Here is a 15,054-nt window from a genome sequence, read left to right as displayed (position 1 = left end):
AGTGCTGGTAATGCCACCACTGTCACTAAAGAAAGTGAAACTGTGACAATCTTTTGTCTTCAACACATTCATTGCCAATCACACGATATCGCGTGATGCGAGTTCTCACCGCTCGGCCGATCACGCGTTGCCGCGTGGACGTCGCTGTCAAGTAAAAAAAAATTTGGCCACCACACGAAATTCCACTTTTCAGCTTGGCAACGAACGTGTTAATCTCAACTGTGTGTGTGTGTGTGTGTGTGAGAGAGAGATCTTAAATGAGCATAATTAATAACAGTTTAATTCCTGAAGGAATTAAACTATTATTCACAGCAAGTTCATAAAGTATATAAATTTCTGATATTGCATGTACTTTGGGGTGGGGTCTGTGAGGAGAAAAGTTAAAAATATTGTAAAAAATAAACTATAAACAAAAAAGTAGTAATAATAGCATACATTACAGAAATGTGACAAATAAATTGGCATGAGGCTGTAAATCTATTTGTCTTTAGTTTTTATTGCAAACATTTATATATCTATCACCTTACTTTTTCAGAATGAAGATCACATTTTCAACATTCCTGTCTATTTTCATAGTCTTTCTTAATATTATTGCTAATTTTTACCAGATGTGTTATAGCAGTTATTCAATTCAGTTTATGAATCCTATAAACTCAGACCCTGTTTATAACAACAACAACAGGAATATAACATCAACAGCATAAAGTAACTGAGATTAACATCTCCAATTTTGATATCAGATTTAATGTTACTTTCCTTCATAATGTGATCTATACAGATGATGAATAAGAGAGAAAGACAGTGCATCCTGGTATGCCACGCTAGGGTCACGATCTAAATACAGATCCTTGTTACATCATGTTTTTCAACTATTGTCTTAAATAGAAAATCTGATCTGATAATTGCTATTTGGCTAAAGTATGCCTGCATAAATCTCAGTAGGGAAATTTCTCTGTAATTTCACATTGTTTTATTTCTCTTTTTAAAGAAATGGGTGCTATGATGATGGCTACAGTGTCAGTCTGGTAATCCAAATGGCATATCTGCTCTCCAAACAAGAGACTGTGGGTTCAAATCCCACTGTGGGCACAGATGCCTGATTGTCATTAGGTGGGAGAGGAATTTCATTGCCTGGTGTGAGACCACTGCCTAGTTACTGAAAGCCTACAAGTGGCTTGAAAAAGTTCTAATCATTTGGTATCTAAAGTAATTTTCAAAATTTTCTTTTTACTGTCTTTATTATAACTTTTAAGATAAAGATAAATAAAAACCACAAAAAATATGTAAAATTAATAAAAAAAAAAAAATAGAAAAATACTTAGCCCATCCATGGAATGAATGTACTATAAGTTTTACAAAAAAGATCTTTCATGGGTGGAAGCCACATAAAAAAATGTAACTTTATTCAATCATCCAGAATTTGAATCCTCTAAGCAATAACATCCTGGCCATGTTTGAGCATGTCTGATATCATTCCCTTCAGCTGCCTTTCCACATTTTGATGACTTTTTCAACCTCATGTGCTCCTGAAAGCATTCCTCTTAAATGCTTTCTGTAACTATTCTGTCATTTTCTTCTTTCATTTAGCAATATTTCAAATTAATTACTCCAGACTCAAGTCACCTTTTCATTCGATTCCTTTTATACTACTCTTTCATCCATTTCTTAACTTTATCAAGAGCCTCCAGAACATTTTGCCATCTTCCTGATAATTACTTTTCATATTCTAACTGAAGTCTTCCTTTGACTTCTTTTCAACTACTTTTACATACTGCTTTGCTTTCTTACTTGTTCTTTGTATTTCATGTGCTGAATTTCTTGCTAAGAATTTTTGAAACAATCTTTTTTTGCATGACAGCCTGTTTAATGTCTTGAGTCTATCATGGGGATCTTATTTTTCTATCCATGCAAAATGACTTTGTCACATGGTTCCCTTTGAAGGTCTGATTGTTTTCAAACTCATTTTTTTTCTTAAATAACATTTGCATGTTTAAGTTTAGTTCACCTCTGAAAGGTGACTGGCTGAAAACTGTCTTACATATATATATTTTTTCAGTACGAAATTCTCTTTATCCTGCTACTAAATGGTGATTCCTCTCCCCATCCCCAACCTGATTTCAAATCCTCTGTAGACTCATGTCTTGAATAAACATTAAGATATCACTATCATCAATAACTTATTTCTTCTCTCCACATGAACTTGTGCACATCTATATGTAAGAACACAGTGATGACTTATATTAGTAATGACTGACACTCTGAATAGGAATCCTGCTGGTACTTTGCCATTATTATCAGTTTTGCCTCTTCTCAAAGAATTTTTATACATCTAGTATTCATTTCAAACTCTCCTGTTTAGATCTCCAATTAATGCCGACTGCCTTTCTTTAATGACTGAAAAAACTAGCAAAGAATCAGTATGATTCCTACTGGAACTTTGCCAGATCACACTTCTTCCTTAATAAAATCTTTTGTGGAACCATAGGCAAATAAGTCTCATTATCCTAATCCTCATTTGATGTCTACTCATCTCTGTCTCTATACGAAAATGCCTGCCATTAGAGAAGATTATTTTTACTTGGTATCGAATGCTATAAAGCTGCTCCTTTCCCTAATCACCATTAATGTAATTCTTACATTAATGGTGCTTATCCTGATTTCTGCTAATGCTGCATTAGCTTGTTCCAGTAGAAGACTTTTCTACTACTGCCAGCATGAATTTCATTATCTTTTGGTTTAAGGCAATAGAGAACACAATTTTGGTTGGCAAATCCTAAAACTGCAAGCTTATCCTCACAGTGTTAGTAGGTATCCAGGCAGATAATGCTATGTAAGCTAATGCTGTGTAATGTGAGAAGGCAAAGATTAGATGTTAGAAGATAGGGTGTAGTGTTTCCTTAAATGGCCGACAAAAAAACTACATGACAGACTGTGGGCATGTAACGGTGGAAAGATATTTTGTGGCATGCTTGCAGTATTGTCTAATGTTATGTATATGGCAGCCTGACATTATCAGTTTGGCTAATGTGGATTAAAAAAAAAAAAAAACTTGTTCATGTGGGATGCTCTGACAGGAATTACATTTTAAATGCATACTGCAAAGGCAGCTGTTGCTGTCAAAAGAAGAGTAATGGTTCATTTACTTTAACCTAAAGACTAACAATTAGGTGATGTTCAAAATGCATCAACTATAGTTCTAATTCCTTGATGGTCAATAAGATCCAACTACCAAAATGTACTAGCACTTGTAGATACATAGACTAGAGACCTATAATCAAGTCTTAAGTACTCAGTATAGGTGTAGCTATGAACACTGTTGCACCTCAAGAGGTGAGAGAGGCTGTAAAGGATGTTCATTGTTCTAGGACACCTATGTCAGTTTCCATACAGGGAGGAAACTTTGCTTCTATCACAAGTGGGTCTATCATTTATATTAGTCTTAATTTTGGATCAGGATGAGGAATGTTTTGCAAAAATACATGCAAACAATCTGTGGTGAAAAATCAATATGCAGATGTTCCAAACAGAAAGATGTAATGGCTTTTTTTGCAAATGTCAAAAGATCATAAACTCATCAACGCAAGAAGACAGTGCTTAGAGTTTCAGGAAGTTTTTTTTTTTAATTAATTGAAAGTTTGACAACAAATAGCATGACACTTAACACAAAGCCTTGTAGTAGTGCCTCCTCTTAAAGAAGGGGGGGGGGGCACAAAAAACTGGCAGATTTGGTCAAAAAAGGAAATTCCAAAGTTGTGCACACATATGCTTGAAGCTGTGACATATGCTTTCTCCAAGACCAAGAAAACAAATACTAAGTTAGTTGTGTATTAAAAAAGCATCCTAATGGATGTTTCCAGCCTGATAAAATGTTGCAATGTTGAATAATTTTTATATGTATTTAATTATATATGTATCAAGTCAGGATACATCTTAAAAAAAAAGGTTACTTTTTCTAGAAACCACAAAACCAGTTTTTCCCAAGGTTTTGGGAAAAACTGCTTTTGCATCTGGTCAGAACTAGATGATCATTTGTTGAATCCTTACCTGCCTGCAGAACAGGTAAGGATTCAACTGGTAAGGAACTGTTGTAAAGATAGAGCAGCTGATCAATAGACAATGAGGGATGTTTGACCATATAACGGATGCCATCTGATTCTAGGGCACTTAGTCAACATTGACACAAATCAGCTTTCAGTTTCTCTAGGGCTGTTTCAAGAAAGAGAAGAATTTGATGTTTTTCTGCTATATTTTTTTAGGACAAGAAACTTGAGGTATAACAAGATATTGCCAAAATTTTGGCAAAGCAATCCCCTAGTGTATCAGCGATTACTTTTAGATCAATGAATGTACATCTATTATTGTTACAAAAACTAAAGTACATGAATGGTATATCTGCCCTTCATTTTCTGGATTTTGTTCTGGACTTCAGGCATTGGTTGAAGAACCATGTTATAGAAGAGGTAAACTGGATCGAAGTGTTTTGGCTCTGTGGGTTTATCATGCATGAGCAAGTTTAAAGGCAACTCAGCTTCTTGTGGTGGGGTATCTGTGGAAGAGATCTCCAAGCTTCTTTTCATGCCTTATGGATTCTATGTTCTACCAATTCTACTTTGCCTTTAAGAAGCCGTAAAATTTCCATGAAATTTTACTGCTTCTTAAAAAAATTGCTAGGATACCCAATGAGATAATAAGCAAGTGACTGTATCACAAACTATCCTAGCAATTTAACTCATCAAATTTAATTGGCTTAAAGGTCAAATAAATAGCTGGATTGCAGAGGGTTCACAAATATATATTTGTGAATCCTCTTTGTGAGTTTTTCCACTTTTTCCACTGGAAAATGTCAAGGAGGGAGTTTAATTCACTGGTGATGGATGATTTCGAAGTTTGGACTGTTGGAGCATTGCAAAGTAATCAAATAAAAAATAGGAATGGAGGGTACCATTATCACAACATATGCATATGACTGGAAGTTAGTCAGCCTCATGGGATACTCTTGGCACTGGTAGGAAAATATGAATTGAGGTTCAGAAGACATTTGCAAAAGTGGGCAAAAGAATCACTTAGACTACAGAAATACTTTTTCAAGCAGTCACAAGGAAGTTATTATCCTTCTTTACAATGCAATCATATGACCACACGTGTACATATTGAGTTCCCTGGGTTTCTTAAAGATGTGAAAGTGGTGGAGAGGATCCAGAGGTAAGTGACCAAAATGGTGACTAGTTTGTGGATTGAAGGTTTGTTGGTTAAATTCGGCTTACAAAAGGACTGATGTACAGAAAAGAGGTGGATACAATAGAAACAGAAGTTACTAAAGGGATTTTATTAAGTAGATACTAAAGAAATATTTCAAAACATGACTGGAAAAGAGCAATGGGTCACCCCCCCCCCCCTTGGAAGTTGTTAAGAGTGTGGTTAAGAAATGAATTTTTTGCTTACAGTGGTAAAAAAGTTATACAGGTTGCCAGAGGTGATCAAGAGTGCTTAGTCAGTAAATAAGTTTAAGGATGGGTATGACAAGCATTGTGTGAATAATTGCTAGTGTGGGACTCCCATGGAGAGTTTTCTGCCTCCATGGGGGCAGGTCTAATAATAATCACTACACCAAACTTGCAGGCTCCAAAAGACTGGTCTGCTCTAGTGAATGCCCTATAGCTTTATTACTGTACTAATGGAAAGGACTTCAGAAAAGATTTTCTGGTAGCCTAAAATTATAACAGCAGCTTTAATTAAAGCTGACTGTACACTGAGCAAAATATATAACAAATATTTTTTCTCATATTTGAAAATTTTCTAATTTTTTTCCTCATATTTTCTGATATTTTTTTCTCACATTTGAAAAATCTGCTCTAGTGAATGCCCTATAGCTTTATTACTGTACTAATGGAAAGGACTTCAGAAAAGATTTTCTGGTAGCCTAAAATTATAACAGCAGCTTTAATTAAAGCTGACTGCACTACTGAGCAAAAAATATGAGAAAGCATGAAAAAGTAGAGAAATGAATCATTTAAAAAAATGAAAAGATAATAAAAAGTATTATGAAAATTGAAACGTGATTTAAAGTGAACATCTTTGGCCTTTAGCATATGCAAGCACATCCAACATTTGAATGATTACAATACCTGAATAAGAATCCTTGGTCTCTGGGGGGACGGAAATGGAATATCTAACATGAAGTGTGAAATATATCTGAAAGAAAACATTTATTCTTCAGATAAATTGAAAACATGCTTCTTCACATCTCAAAAGACCCAATGTAAATGAAATTTTCCATAAAGAAACTTTTTTATTGTCATTATTAACACATTGACTGCCGTAATGTTAAAAAAATTTGTGATCCCCAGGCCAACTTCTTTTTGTTTTACAATTTTTACAATTTTACAATTTTTTTACTTCTGTAATAGGCCACCTGTTGTACATGTAGTTGAAATTCTACTGAGCTAACTATATAAACCTGTTTACCAGGACCCAAATTTCCATTACCCACAAGCGGTTCATTTAGATATGAATCATAGGTGAACTACGCAGCCTTAAAGAAAAATCTTTATGCGAATCAAATATGATTCACGCAACGCATTGGAAAAATATTGTGTGAATCGTATTTGATTCATACGGCAGTCAACGTGTTAAATAAACTGCATGACAATGCTAATTTCAAAGAATTTGTTCATTAAATTTTCAAATGTTGACTTATGATACTCTTTGTATTTGCATAGAGAAACATACATTTAAAGAAAAACAAAGAAAACATAAAATACTATACAATATATTCTTGATTGTGTTTCAAATTAATTTATTTAAAACTAAATAATGAAATCAATCTGAACTAAATCTGGAAGAAGTTTCCTAAAAATATTTCTTCCCTGCCATCTTGTAACTTCTTGTAACCATACACTGTAATACTCATAAATTTGATAATTACATGAATAATGAGACACAGACACACACACAAAGACAAAAGTGTAGCCTTTTCAGAAGTTTTTTTTTCCTTTAACAATTGGGAATGGAGAGAAGAATCACCAAAGTAAAGCTCATCATCAAATTCCTGACACATACCCTCGGGGGGGGGGGGATATTATGATAGTACTCCATGAAAAGTTATATCATTAATAACTTCCTAACAACAATTTTCCTGCAAATCAATCTGTTAACTGTCAACATTCCAATATTATATTTCTGTCTTCTAAGGCACTTTTTACTGTATCAATCCACCTACATCTTGGTCTTCCTCTGGGTCTTTTTCTCACCATCCTGAAAGAGTACTTGTTTGACTAATCTTTCCTCTCCCATTCTGTTTTATTGACATACCGCCTGAGATTACCTCTCCTAACACATTCCTGAATGCTAACAATGGCTAGTTCTTTCCTTATGTCCTCGTTTTTAATATGATGCTGTCATCGATGCCATGTGTTCAGTCCCTTAATCTTTCTTAGGACTCTCATATCTGCTCTCCAGTCTTTGATCAAGAGATTTTTTCAAGTATTATTGATCAAGAGATCAAAGCTAAACTGTAAGAACTAATTCAGAGCAATTAAAAGCAATTAAAAATAAAAGACTGAGTAGAGAAATGAGAAACTGAAAACATTATCATCAGTAATTCTGCATTTTATATCCACAAATGATTCCTGTGATTCTATCATGGTACCAGATAATTAACGATACATTATTACTTTTCTATCAACAATTTTCTTCTCTATTAATCTGTTATTTGCTAAATCTTATATTTTGGTCTCTAAAGCACTATGAACTTAATCCACTTCTTAATTTTCTCTGGATCTTTTTTTTCACCATTCTTGGATCAAACACCTATTTTGCTAAACTTTTCTCAACCATTCTGTTCAAGTGACAGAATTAGATTACATCTTTTTGAATGATAATGTTCAGTTTCTAACATCTTCATTTTTAGCATACATAGCTCTGACATAGAGCCAAATGTAGTGTAGCCATATTATGGGTTTGAACATGGGAGAGTTGATGGCTGTATTTTCAATTTTTTTTTCTGCCAAGTAAAATAGAATGCAAGGTAAAAGTGAATAAATCTTTAAATAATGCTTTTAAAGATTGAGTGAATAGGAAGGCTATATATAGGAAGGATCATACTTGACAAGCAAAATGATTTGAAATGCAAATGTTAAAACACAAAAGTTTTAACATTTGAAGAAATGTGGCCTGTAATAAGAGGGTTCTTGGGCTAAAAGGAATGGCCATTTGATAAGTAGGACAATCCATACTATCCACTATAGGTCTAAAGGTTGTGTTTGTTCTGTTTGTGCATTTTTGGTAAACCATAAATTCTGGGAGGCTAGGATTATATGGTTTAAGTTTTTGGAAAATTTCAGGATGCCAGAATACACCATCTAATAATTTTATTTTTTGATAGCTGTTTTTTTTTATTTGCATTTGATTAGGCTCATTATTAATTAGGTGGTATGCAGATTGATATCTGAGTAGACCGGCATTTTTCAATCAGAGTGATCTAGTAATCTTGATGATAATATTCTAGTTCTGGCATAGCTATTAAGTGCAGTGATTCAACATAAGATAATTTTTTTTTTTTTTTGAAATAGAGTGGGCCTTAATTTAAAAAAAATAATAATTTAGTCAGGAAAATAAGTCCCACTTACCTCTAGAACATACTGTAATTAACCAGTTATCTTGGAAATATATAAATATGCTTTTTATTCAAGTTTATTATTATAAACCAGTTATCTTGGAAATATATATGCTTTTCATTCAAGTTTATTACTATAGTAATCTTTTTTTATCGTTATGCCACAGGTACTTTTAAAGATTAGATTTGAGAAAAAAGTTATTGACACCCTCAGTCTCAGCCATGACGTTGCCCCAAAATAAATACCCACGCTGTAAATTATAGCAAAAATAGAAAAAAGAATCTATACCCCCCCCCCATGCACACATCCAATATTGCTGGTGTGATGAAGCCAACATTTATAAATCCTTCAACCTCCTTCAAACTATATGAAAAATTAGCTATCCTTATCCAATCACCAAAAGATCGTCTCCGTCGTCTAGACCATCCTGATGTCCCTTGCTCCTGCAAACTTGCATACTTCAGCTAATATCGCTCTAGAAGAGCACAGAAATGATGTCCATTATCTGCACTCCAGCAGTTCTGGAATGGTAAACAATGGGGAGAGCCCTTCCTCTTATACAAAAGCAAATATATATCAGAGAGACTATTTTTGCAATCTGCCACAGCAATACGATATTCTCCACACCTAAATAAATTCCACTGCATCACATCACAAAAATCGACACATTGAAATCAGCAAAATTCTATTATTGCACTCACAGTGCCAGTTAGGATTTTATTTATCATATTAATAAATTTAGTTTAATCCTTTATCCAAGTGTAAGCAAACAAAGTTTGCGCCTGAAGTATCTTCAGGACTGAGATAATTCGTGGTAAAGGTGGACCAAGCTCTCATCACTCCTTATCTCAGTATTTCCCATAATGCAAAGCACATCTCCTTGCAGACATGCTATGCATTAAGGGAAGGGCCACTACCCAGACTGGTTTCAACATTCATTGAGGTCTCGTCAGTGGGAGCCAGACCCAGAAGACCCAGAGCTAGTTGCCAAAAGGTGTACCATAAGGTGGTACACCTTTTGGCAACTAGTATAGGTAAATATAACTTCTCCATTGCTTCTGCCTTAGCATCACCACTTCTGGGTCTGGCTCCCACTGACGAGACCTCAATAAAGGTCGAAACTGGTCTGGGTAGTGGCCATTCCCTTAATGCATAGCATTATACATGTCTGCAAGGAGATGTGCTTTGTATAATGGGAGATACTGAGACAAGGAGTGATGAGAGCTTGGTCCACCTTTACCACGAGTTGCCTCAGTCCTGAAGATACTTCAGGTGCAAACTTTGCTTGCTTACACTTGGATAAAGGATTAAACTAAATTTATTATAGTCTAACTAAGTGGAAAAAACTTCCAACATCATTCTCTAAATCCAGAATAATTTAATAATAAGGTGGTACACCTTTTGGCAAGTCATATAGGTAAATATGACTTCTCCATTGCTTCTGCCTTAGTATCACAACTTCTGGATCTGGCTCCCACTGATGAGACCTCAATACAGGTCGAAACCGGTCTGGGTAGTGGCCCTTCCCTTAATGCATAGCATTATACATGTCCACAAGGAGATGTGCTTTGCATTATGGCAGATACTGAGACAAGGAGTGATGAGAGCTTGGTCCACCTTTACCACGAGTTGCCCTCAGTCCTGAAGATACTTAGGGCGAAAACTTTGTTTGCTTACACTTGGATAAAGGATTAAACTAAATTTATTATAGTCTAACCAAGTGGGAAAAAATTTTAAAAATTTTATTTATCCGGCACATGAAAGATACAAGAACCAGTAACACTCGGTGCCATGTGAGGTGCAGATAAGAATTGAGAAAGAAATCGAATGACATTTTTCATAAAGAGTGGGAGGTTGAAGTAATTGGGAAACAAATCATGGGAAAGGCTGTTCCAGAGGACAGAGGTAGATGGAATAAATGAGAAAGAGGAGAAGCAGGTATATTTGCATACTGTAAAAGGATGTTGGGCAGTTACTCTTGTTTTAAAAAGCCTAACAGTAAGTGGAAGAATAATGTTTGTCAATTCACTGGAGCAGTGACCATGGAAGTACAGAAGAAACAAAGCTGAAACAATGCATCTGAGAGATACAAGGTGAAGTGACCCTGTGAGGGAAGGGTCATGAGTTGAATTTCTCTCTTCTGAATTTTTAGGGAGTTCTTGAACATCAAGAACTTTTAGAGAGAGAGATTTAAGTGCACCACCCCCAAATATGTGAACAGCATTCTAAGAATGGGGGATTTGGGATTTATATGTTTATTAGCTGGTTGGGTCTAAAACAGCTTCAGCAGAAAAGAATGTCTACTTGTTTTGTTTTGTTGTTTTTTTTTAAGAGGCTAAGGAAGCTACTTATGTGATGTGTAAAGGCCAGTCCAAGGAGAAAGTTCTGATCTGTCTGTATTACTGAGGAAATAGAAGGTGAGCTGAGATCTCTTTTGTGAGAGAAAAGGGGTTGGATAATCTGGTCATCTTCAATCCCACCATTGAAGATGACCAGATTATCCTTGCCCCACTGAAGGACAGTATGGAGATCAGTGTTTAAGGCACTAATTGCAGATGATTTTAATGTTTGGGATGACTGAGAACTACAGTAGGCTCTCCATATTCATGGAATGCACTGGCAGTCACGAAATCATGCGTCTTCAAGTCTTGCAGTGAGTGTTAAGGCTACTTGTGCTTAAAATACTACTGTGCTCATGTGAACACCTATAGGTTCTACATAAAGTGCATCTAATGATAGACAAGAAACTGATGACTTTGAATGAGAAAGTGCATATTCTAGATAAAGGTTGAGAAGAGATCACTTATGCAGCCTAAGGCATGTCACTTATGTGACACCTTTGACATTTTTGGTATCAACAAAAGCACCTTACCATACATAAGGAAAGAAGAAACTGAGATCACAGAGGCAGTGCAAACTGGTGAAATTCTTACTGCTAAATACGCGGCTTATGTATGTGATAGTAACGTTAAAATGGAGAATGCACTGTTCATTTGGATCGTAGACCAGCACAAGAAAAATTTGCCTGCTAGCATTAGTATGATTTCTATTATAGAACTTGTTCTTTACAGATTTAAGCAGCACTGTGGAGACCATTTTCATTGTCAGCAAAAGCTGGTTCCAGATATTCAAGAGGGTTATTCACTCATAATGTAAAGATTACAGGCAAGTCTGCTTAACTGATCATGAGGCTGCTAAGGTCTATCCCTGCACAACTCAAGAAGCACAGAGAGGAGAAGAAATATAAACTTGAACAGGTTTTAGACATGGCATTATTCTGGAAGATGATGCTTCAGAGTTTATGTCTGCCTTCCTGTTGGCATGACTATGTGCACATGCTTTGTATATTTCTTTGTGCCAATGAAGATACCTTGGTGACAAAGTTGAAATATTGGTTTAATAATCCAATATGCTAAATAAATTTAGTTATTTATTATCTTTAGATATGTTGTTGTCTAGTGGAGAAAACAAGAGTAAGTACAGAGTGTAAATGATAAGCTCAGCTAGATCAGCAACATCTAGCTGGCATTTCCAGCTGAAAGTTAAAACATCCCATGGGCAAGTTTTTATTCCATCAACAGCATATGTTAAAATACCATGCGCCTCATTGTGAATCCTCCACTTACTGGGTAGTTTGACAAACTGTAGTTTATTTAAGCAGGCCATTTTCAATCACAATGGCAAAAATATCTTTAGCACAAGTCAGATTAGTATTAGTTCCCCTGCTACTACATGTGTGGTTTTTAGCATTTGCAATTCACTAAGCAACTAAATATGTCACTCAGACAGCAACAATGTTTGTGGAATTTTTTTTTCTTTTTTTTTGGGGGGGGGGGGGGAGATAGTATAATCCAGACCTATCAAGTTCTATTTTGTTTATGGTTTCAGATTTTCTCTTAAAATAATCTGTACAACAGTCAGCTAAAGAACTGTGCTTTGTTCTGAATTGTTGCATTAGTTTATTTCCCTTAAATGACACATTAGCTAAAACCGCGAACATATTCCACATTGCTGTATTTCCTTTCCATTGGTAACTAATGAGGTAAAGCAAACTGCAATTCCTCTGAATATTTTCTCTTTTTTTCCATTCGATGATCCTACCATTGATTGCAATCAAATTATTAAACAGGCATTGAAATCTAAAAACACAGTGCCACTATGACAGCTACTGTACTAACAAGTAACATGTGATGATAAACTATACTCAACAGAACAAACAAGTAAGCTTGAGAAGCACCTGTTCAATCAGACTCAAACCAGTTTAGCTGGAGGTATGCTCCACTCCTCTAGAAAAATAAGCTGCTCCCCCCCCTGTTCTCTATAGCAGGCTGAATCGAGTACCAATTAGAAATAAAGTTACATGTAGTTATGAACAGAATGTTTTTTTATTATTTTGTTTTTCTGTTTCAGTTATCTAACAATATTTCCTTACAGCTAATAAAATACTCATTATGTTAATGTTCATGGAGATAAAATAGTACAGCAATCCCTCGATTAATGCACCCCTGATTAGCGAGTCATTTTTTTTCGATACTCAAATTCGATTAGTGTGCCTATATACATGTTTAAAATAAATGTTACAGATTTTAAAAATTTTCAATCTATACATTTTTTATGGCTAGATTTTTGAACTATTTAAAAAAATCACTCACCAGGATGAAATAATTTAGTTACCGATTTGAAACATATTACAAAGTTATATTTTAATGGCATACTACACTATTTCCATGTACACTATGTTCCAAATTTACAGCCAAAATTTATGTCATCTGCTTTACATAGCATTTTGCTGATCATATGCAACTGTTTTCCTTACTTTTTTATTTTAAATTATTTTCCTAACCTTTAATCATGAGTAAAAGAATTTGTGTAAGAAGGAGACTAATGTGATCAACAAATATTTAATGTCGATGAAACCGGCCTTTTTTTTGGAAGTGAATGCCTTCCAAGACTTTTCTAGCCAAATCAGAGAAATCTCAGCTTGGTTATCAAGGTCGCAAAGTTGAATGAAATTACTGCTAGCAATATGCGAGCCGTTTGGAAGCACATTCTTCCACATTGTGCAAATGATTTTAGAGGCTTTTCAAATGAATCTAAGTTAATTAAATCTCATTCTGAGAAGCTGAGTGATTCCGACCTGCTCAATTCAGATGAACAGCGGGAAGATCCTAAAGAATATGAAGAAAATTTAATCACTGACAAGCCCAAAGAGGTTTCACAGAAACAATTTGAAAATAGTTTTTGTACAATCGAAGATTTTAAGCAGCAATGCTTAGAGACTGACCCTGGTGAAGAGAGAGAACCAGTAAAATTTGCAGAAGAGGCAATAGGGCCATACGTCAGTTGTATGAAAAAAAAAAAAAGAAACAGAATGCTTGCAAACTACATTAGCTCAATTCTTTGTTAAGAAGCAGAATAATAAATTTATATTCTGAATATGTTTTATTGTCTTTCAGCTTCATGGTTTTCCTTTAACTAGGTCCTGAGACATACCCTAATTCTTTTATTAAAAAAATTAAGGGTCAAAAAAGAAATCTGAGGAACGAATTATACATTTTCCCATAGGTTATTATATTCGATTAGTGCATTTTCGATTAATGCCCCTGTTTTAAAGAACGCATCAGGCACACTAATCGAGGGATTGATGTAATCCATCTGAAATCATTCCATGACCCAACATTGAGTTGCAATCCATAGGTTGAGAAGCAGTTGTGATTCAGTGGGAAAAAATGTACGAATTATGTTAAATAAAAAAAAAGTATCAAATTGCGAATACAAACATGCATTTGAAGGTCAAAATAAATGTGTAACTATAAACAAAAACTGTATGATAAAAAAATGTGGCTCTTTAACACAGAAAATGCCATAACAACATATGTGCCAGTTGATTTGAAAAGAGTTGGGTACAATTCTTATGTTGAGGTTTAATGGAGAAAACATGTCTAAAGATAACAATTCACTAAAAATGAACTAGTTAATTATTTTTCTCCATTAAACATCAACATGAGCAATAACTTCTAAGCATCTATACCTGGTTCAATTCTTGCCATTATGCAAGAAGTTTTATGTGGGGTTTTCTCAAATGAAGATGAATTTCATGTGGAGGAAACTAGATTATTTCTCATGGAAATACTGATTTTTAATCCAGCAAAAAAAAAAAAAAAAAAACTGACCAGATAACATACAATTAAGAGGGGGGGATGCATTTCTGCATTAGATTAGTTTAGTATGCAGTGGCTATACAAGGTAGATAGATGTTAATCTATGTTAGTACTGAATGGGACTATTTTGGAATGAGGAAATAGTTGCTCACAAAGATGGTGGCTACTCTCTAGGCAAGTTCATGGTCTATTTTGTTTCAGATAGGGCTCTTGCATGCCAAAGCACAGAGTTATGTTTCTTTAAGGGATCCTGGATATCACTTTTGGCAGAATCCATG

General features: G+C 34.8%; 1 protein-coding gene across 2 annotated transcripts in view; it reads right to left on the bottom strand.

Annotated features, from left to right (window-relative positions):
• Positions 1-15,054, bottom strand: part of Crag (DENN domain-containing protein Crag) — a 718,705-nt gene that overhangs the window by 560,204 nt on the left and 143,447 nt on the right. For both annotated transcript variants that reach the window (XM_090406570.1, XM_090406571.1), the window contains exon 8: positions 6,126-6,192. In XM_090406570.1, coding sequence (XP_090262696.1) covers positions 6,126-6,192 — 67 coding nt within the window. The remainder of the gene's footprint in view (positions 1-6,125; positions 6,193-15,054) is intronic.

This window comes from Typopeltis vanoorti, chromosome 16 (genome assembly GCF_054136105.1).
Source record: "Typopeltis vanoorti isolate ZY-2024b chromosome 16, IOZ_Tvanoo_1.0, whole genome shotgun sequence".
NCBI lineage: Eukaryota > Metazoa > Arthropoda > Arachnida > Uropygi > Thelyphonidae > Typopeltis > Typopeltis vanoorti.
The sequence above is the reverse complement of the archived record's forward strand: the minus strand, read 5'-3'. Positions and strand labels throughout refer to the sequence as shown.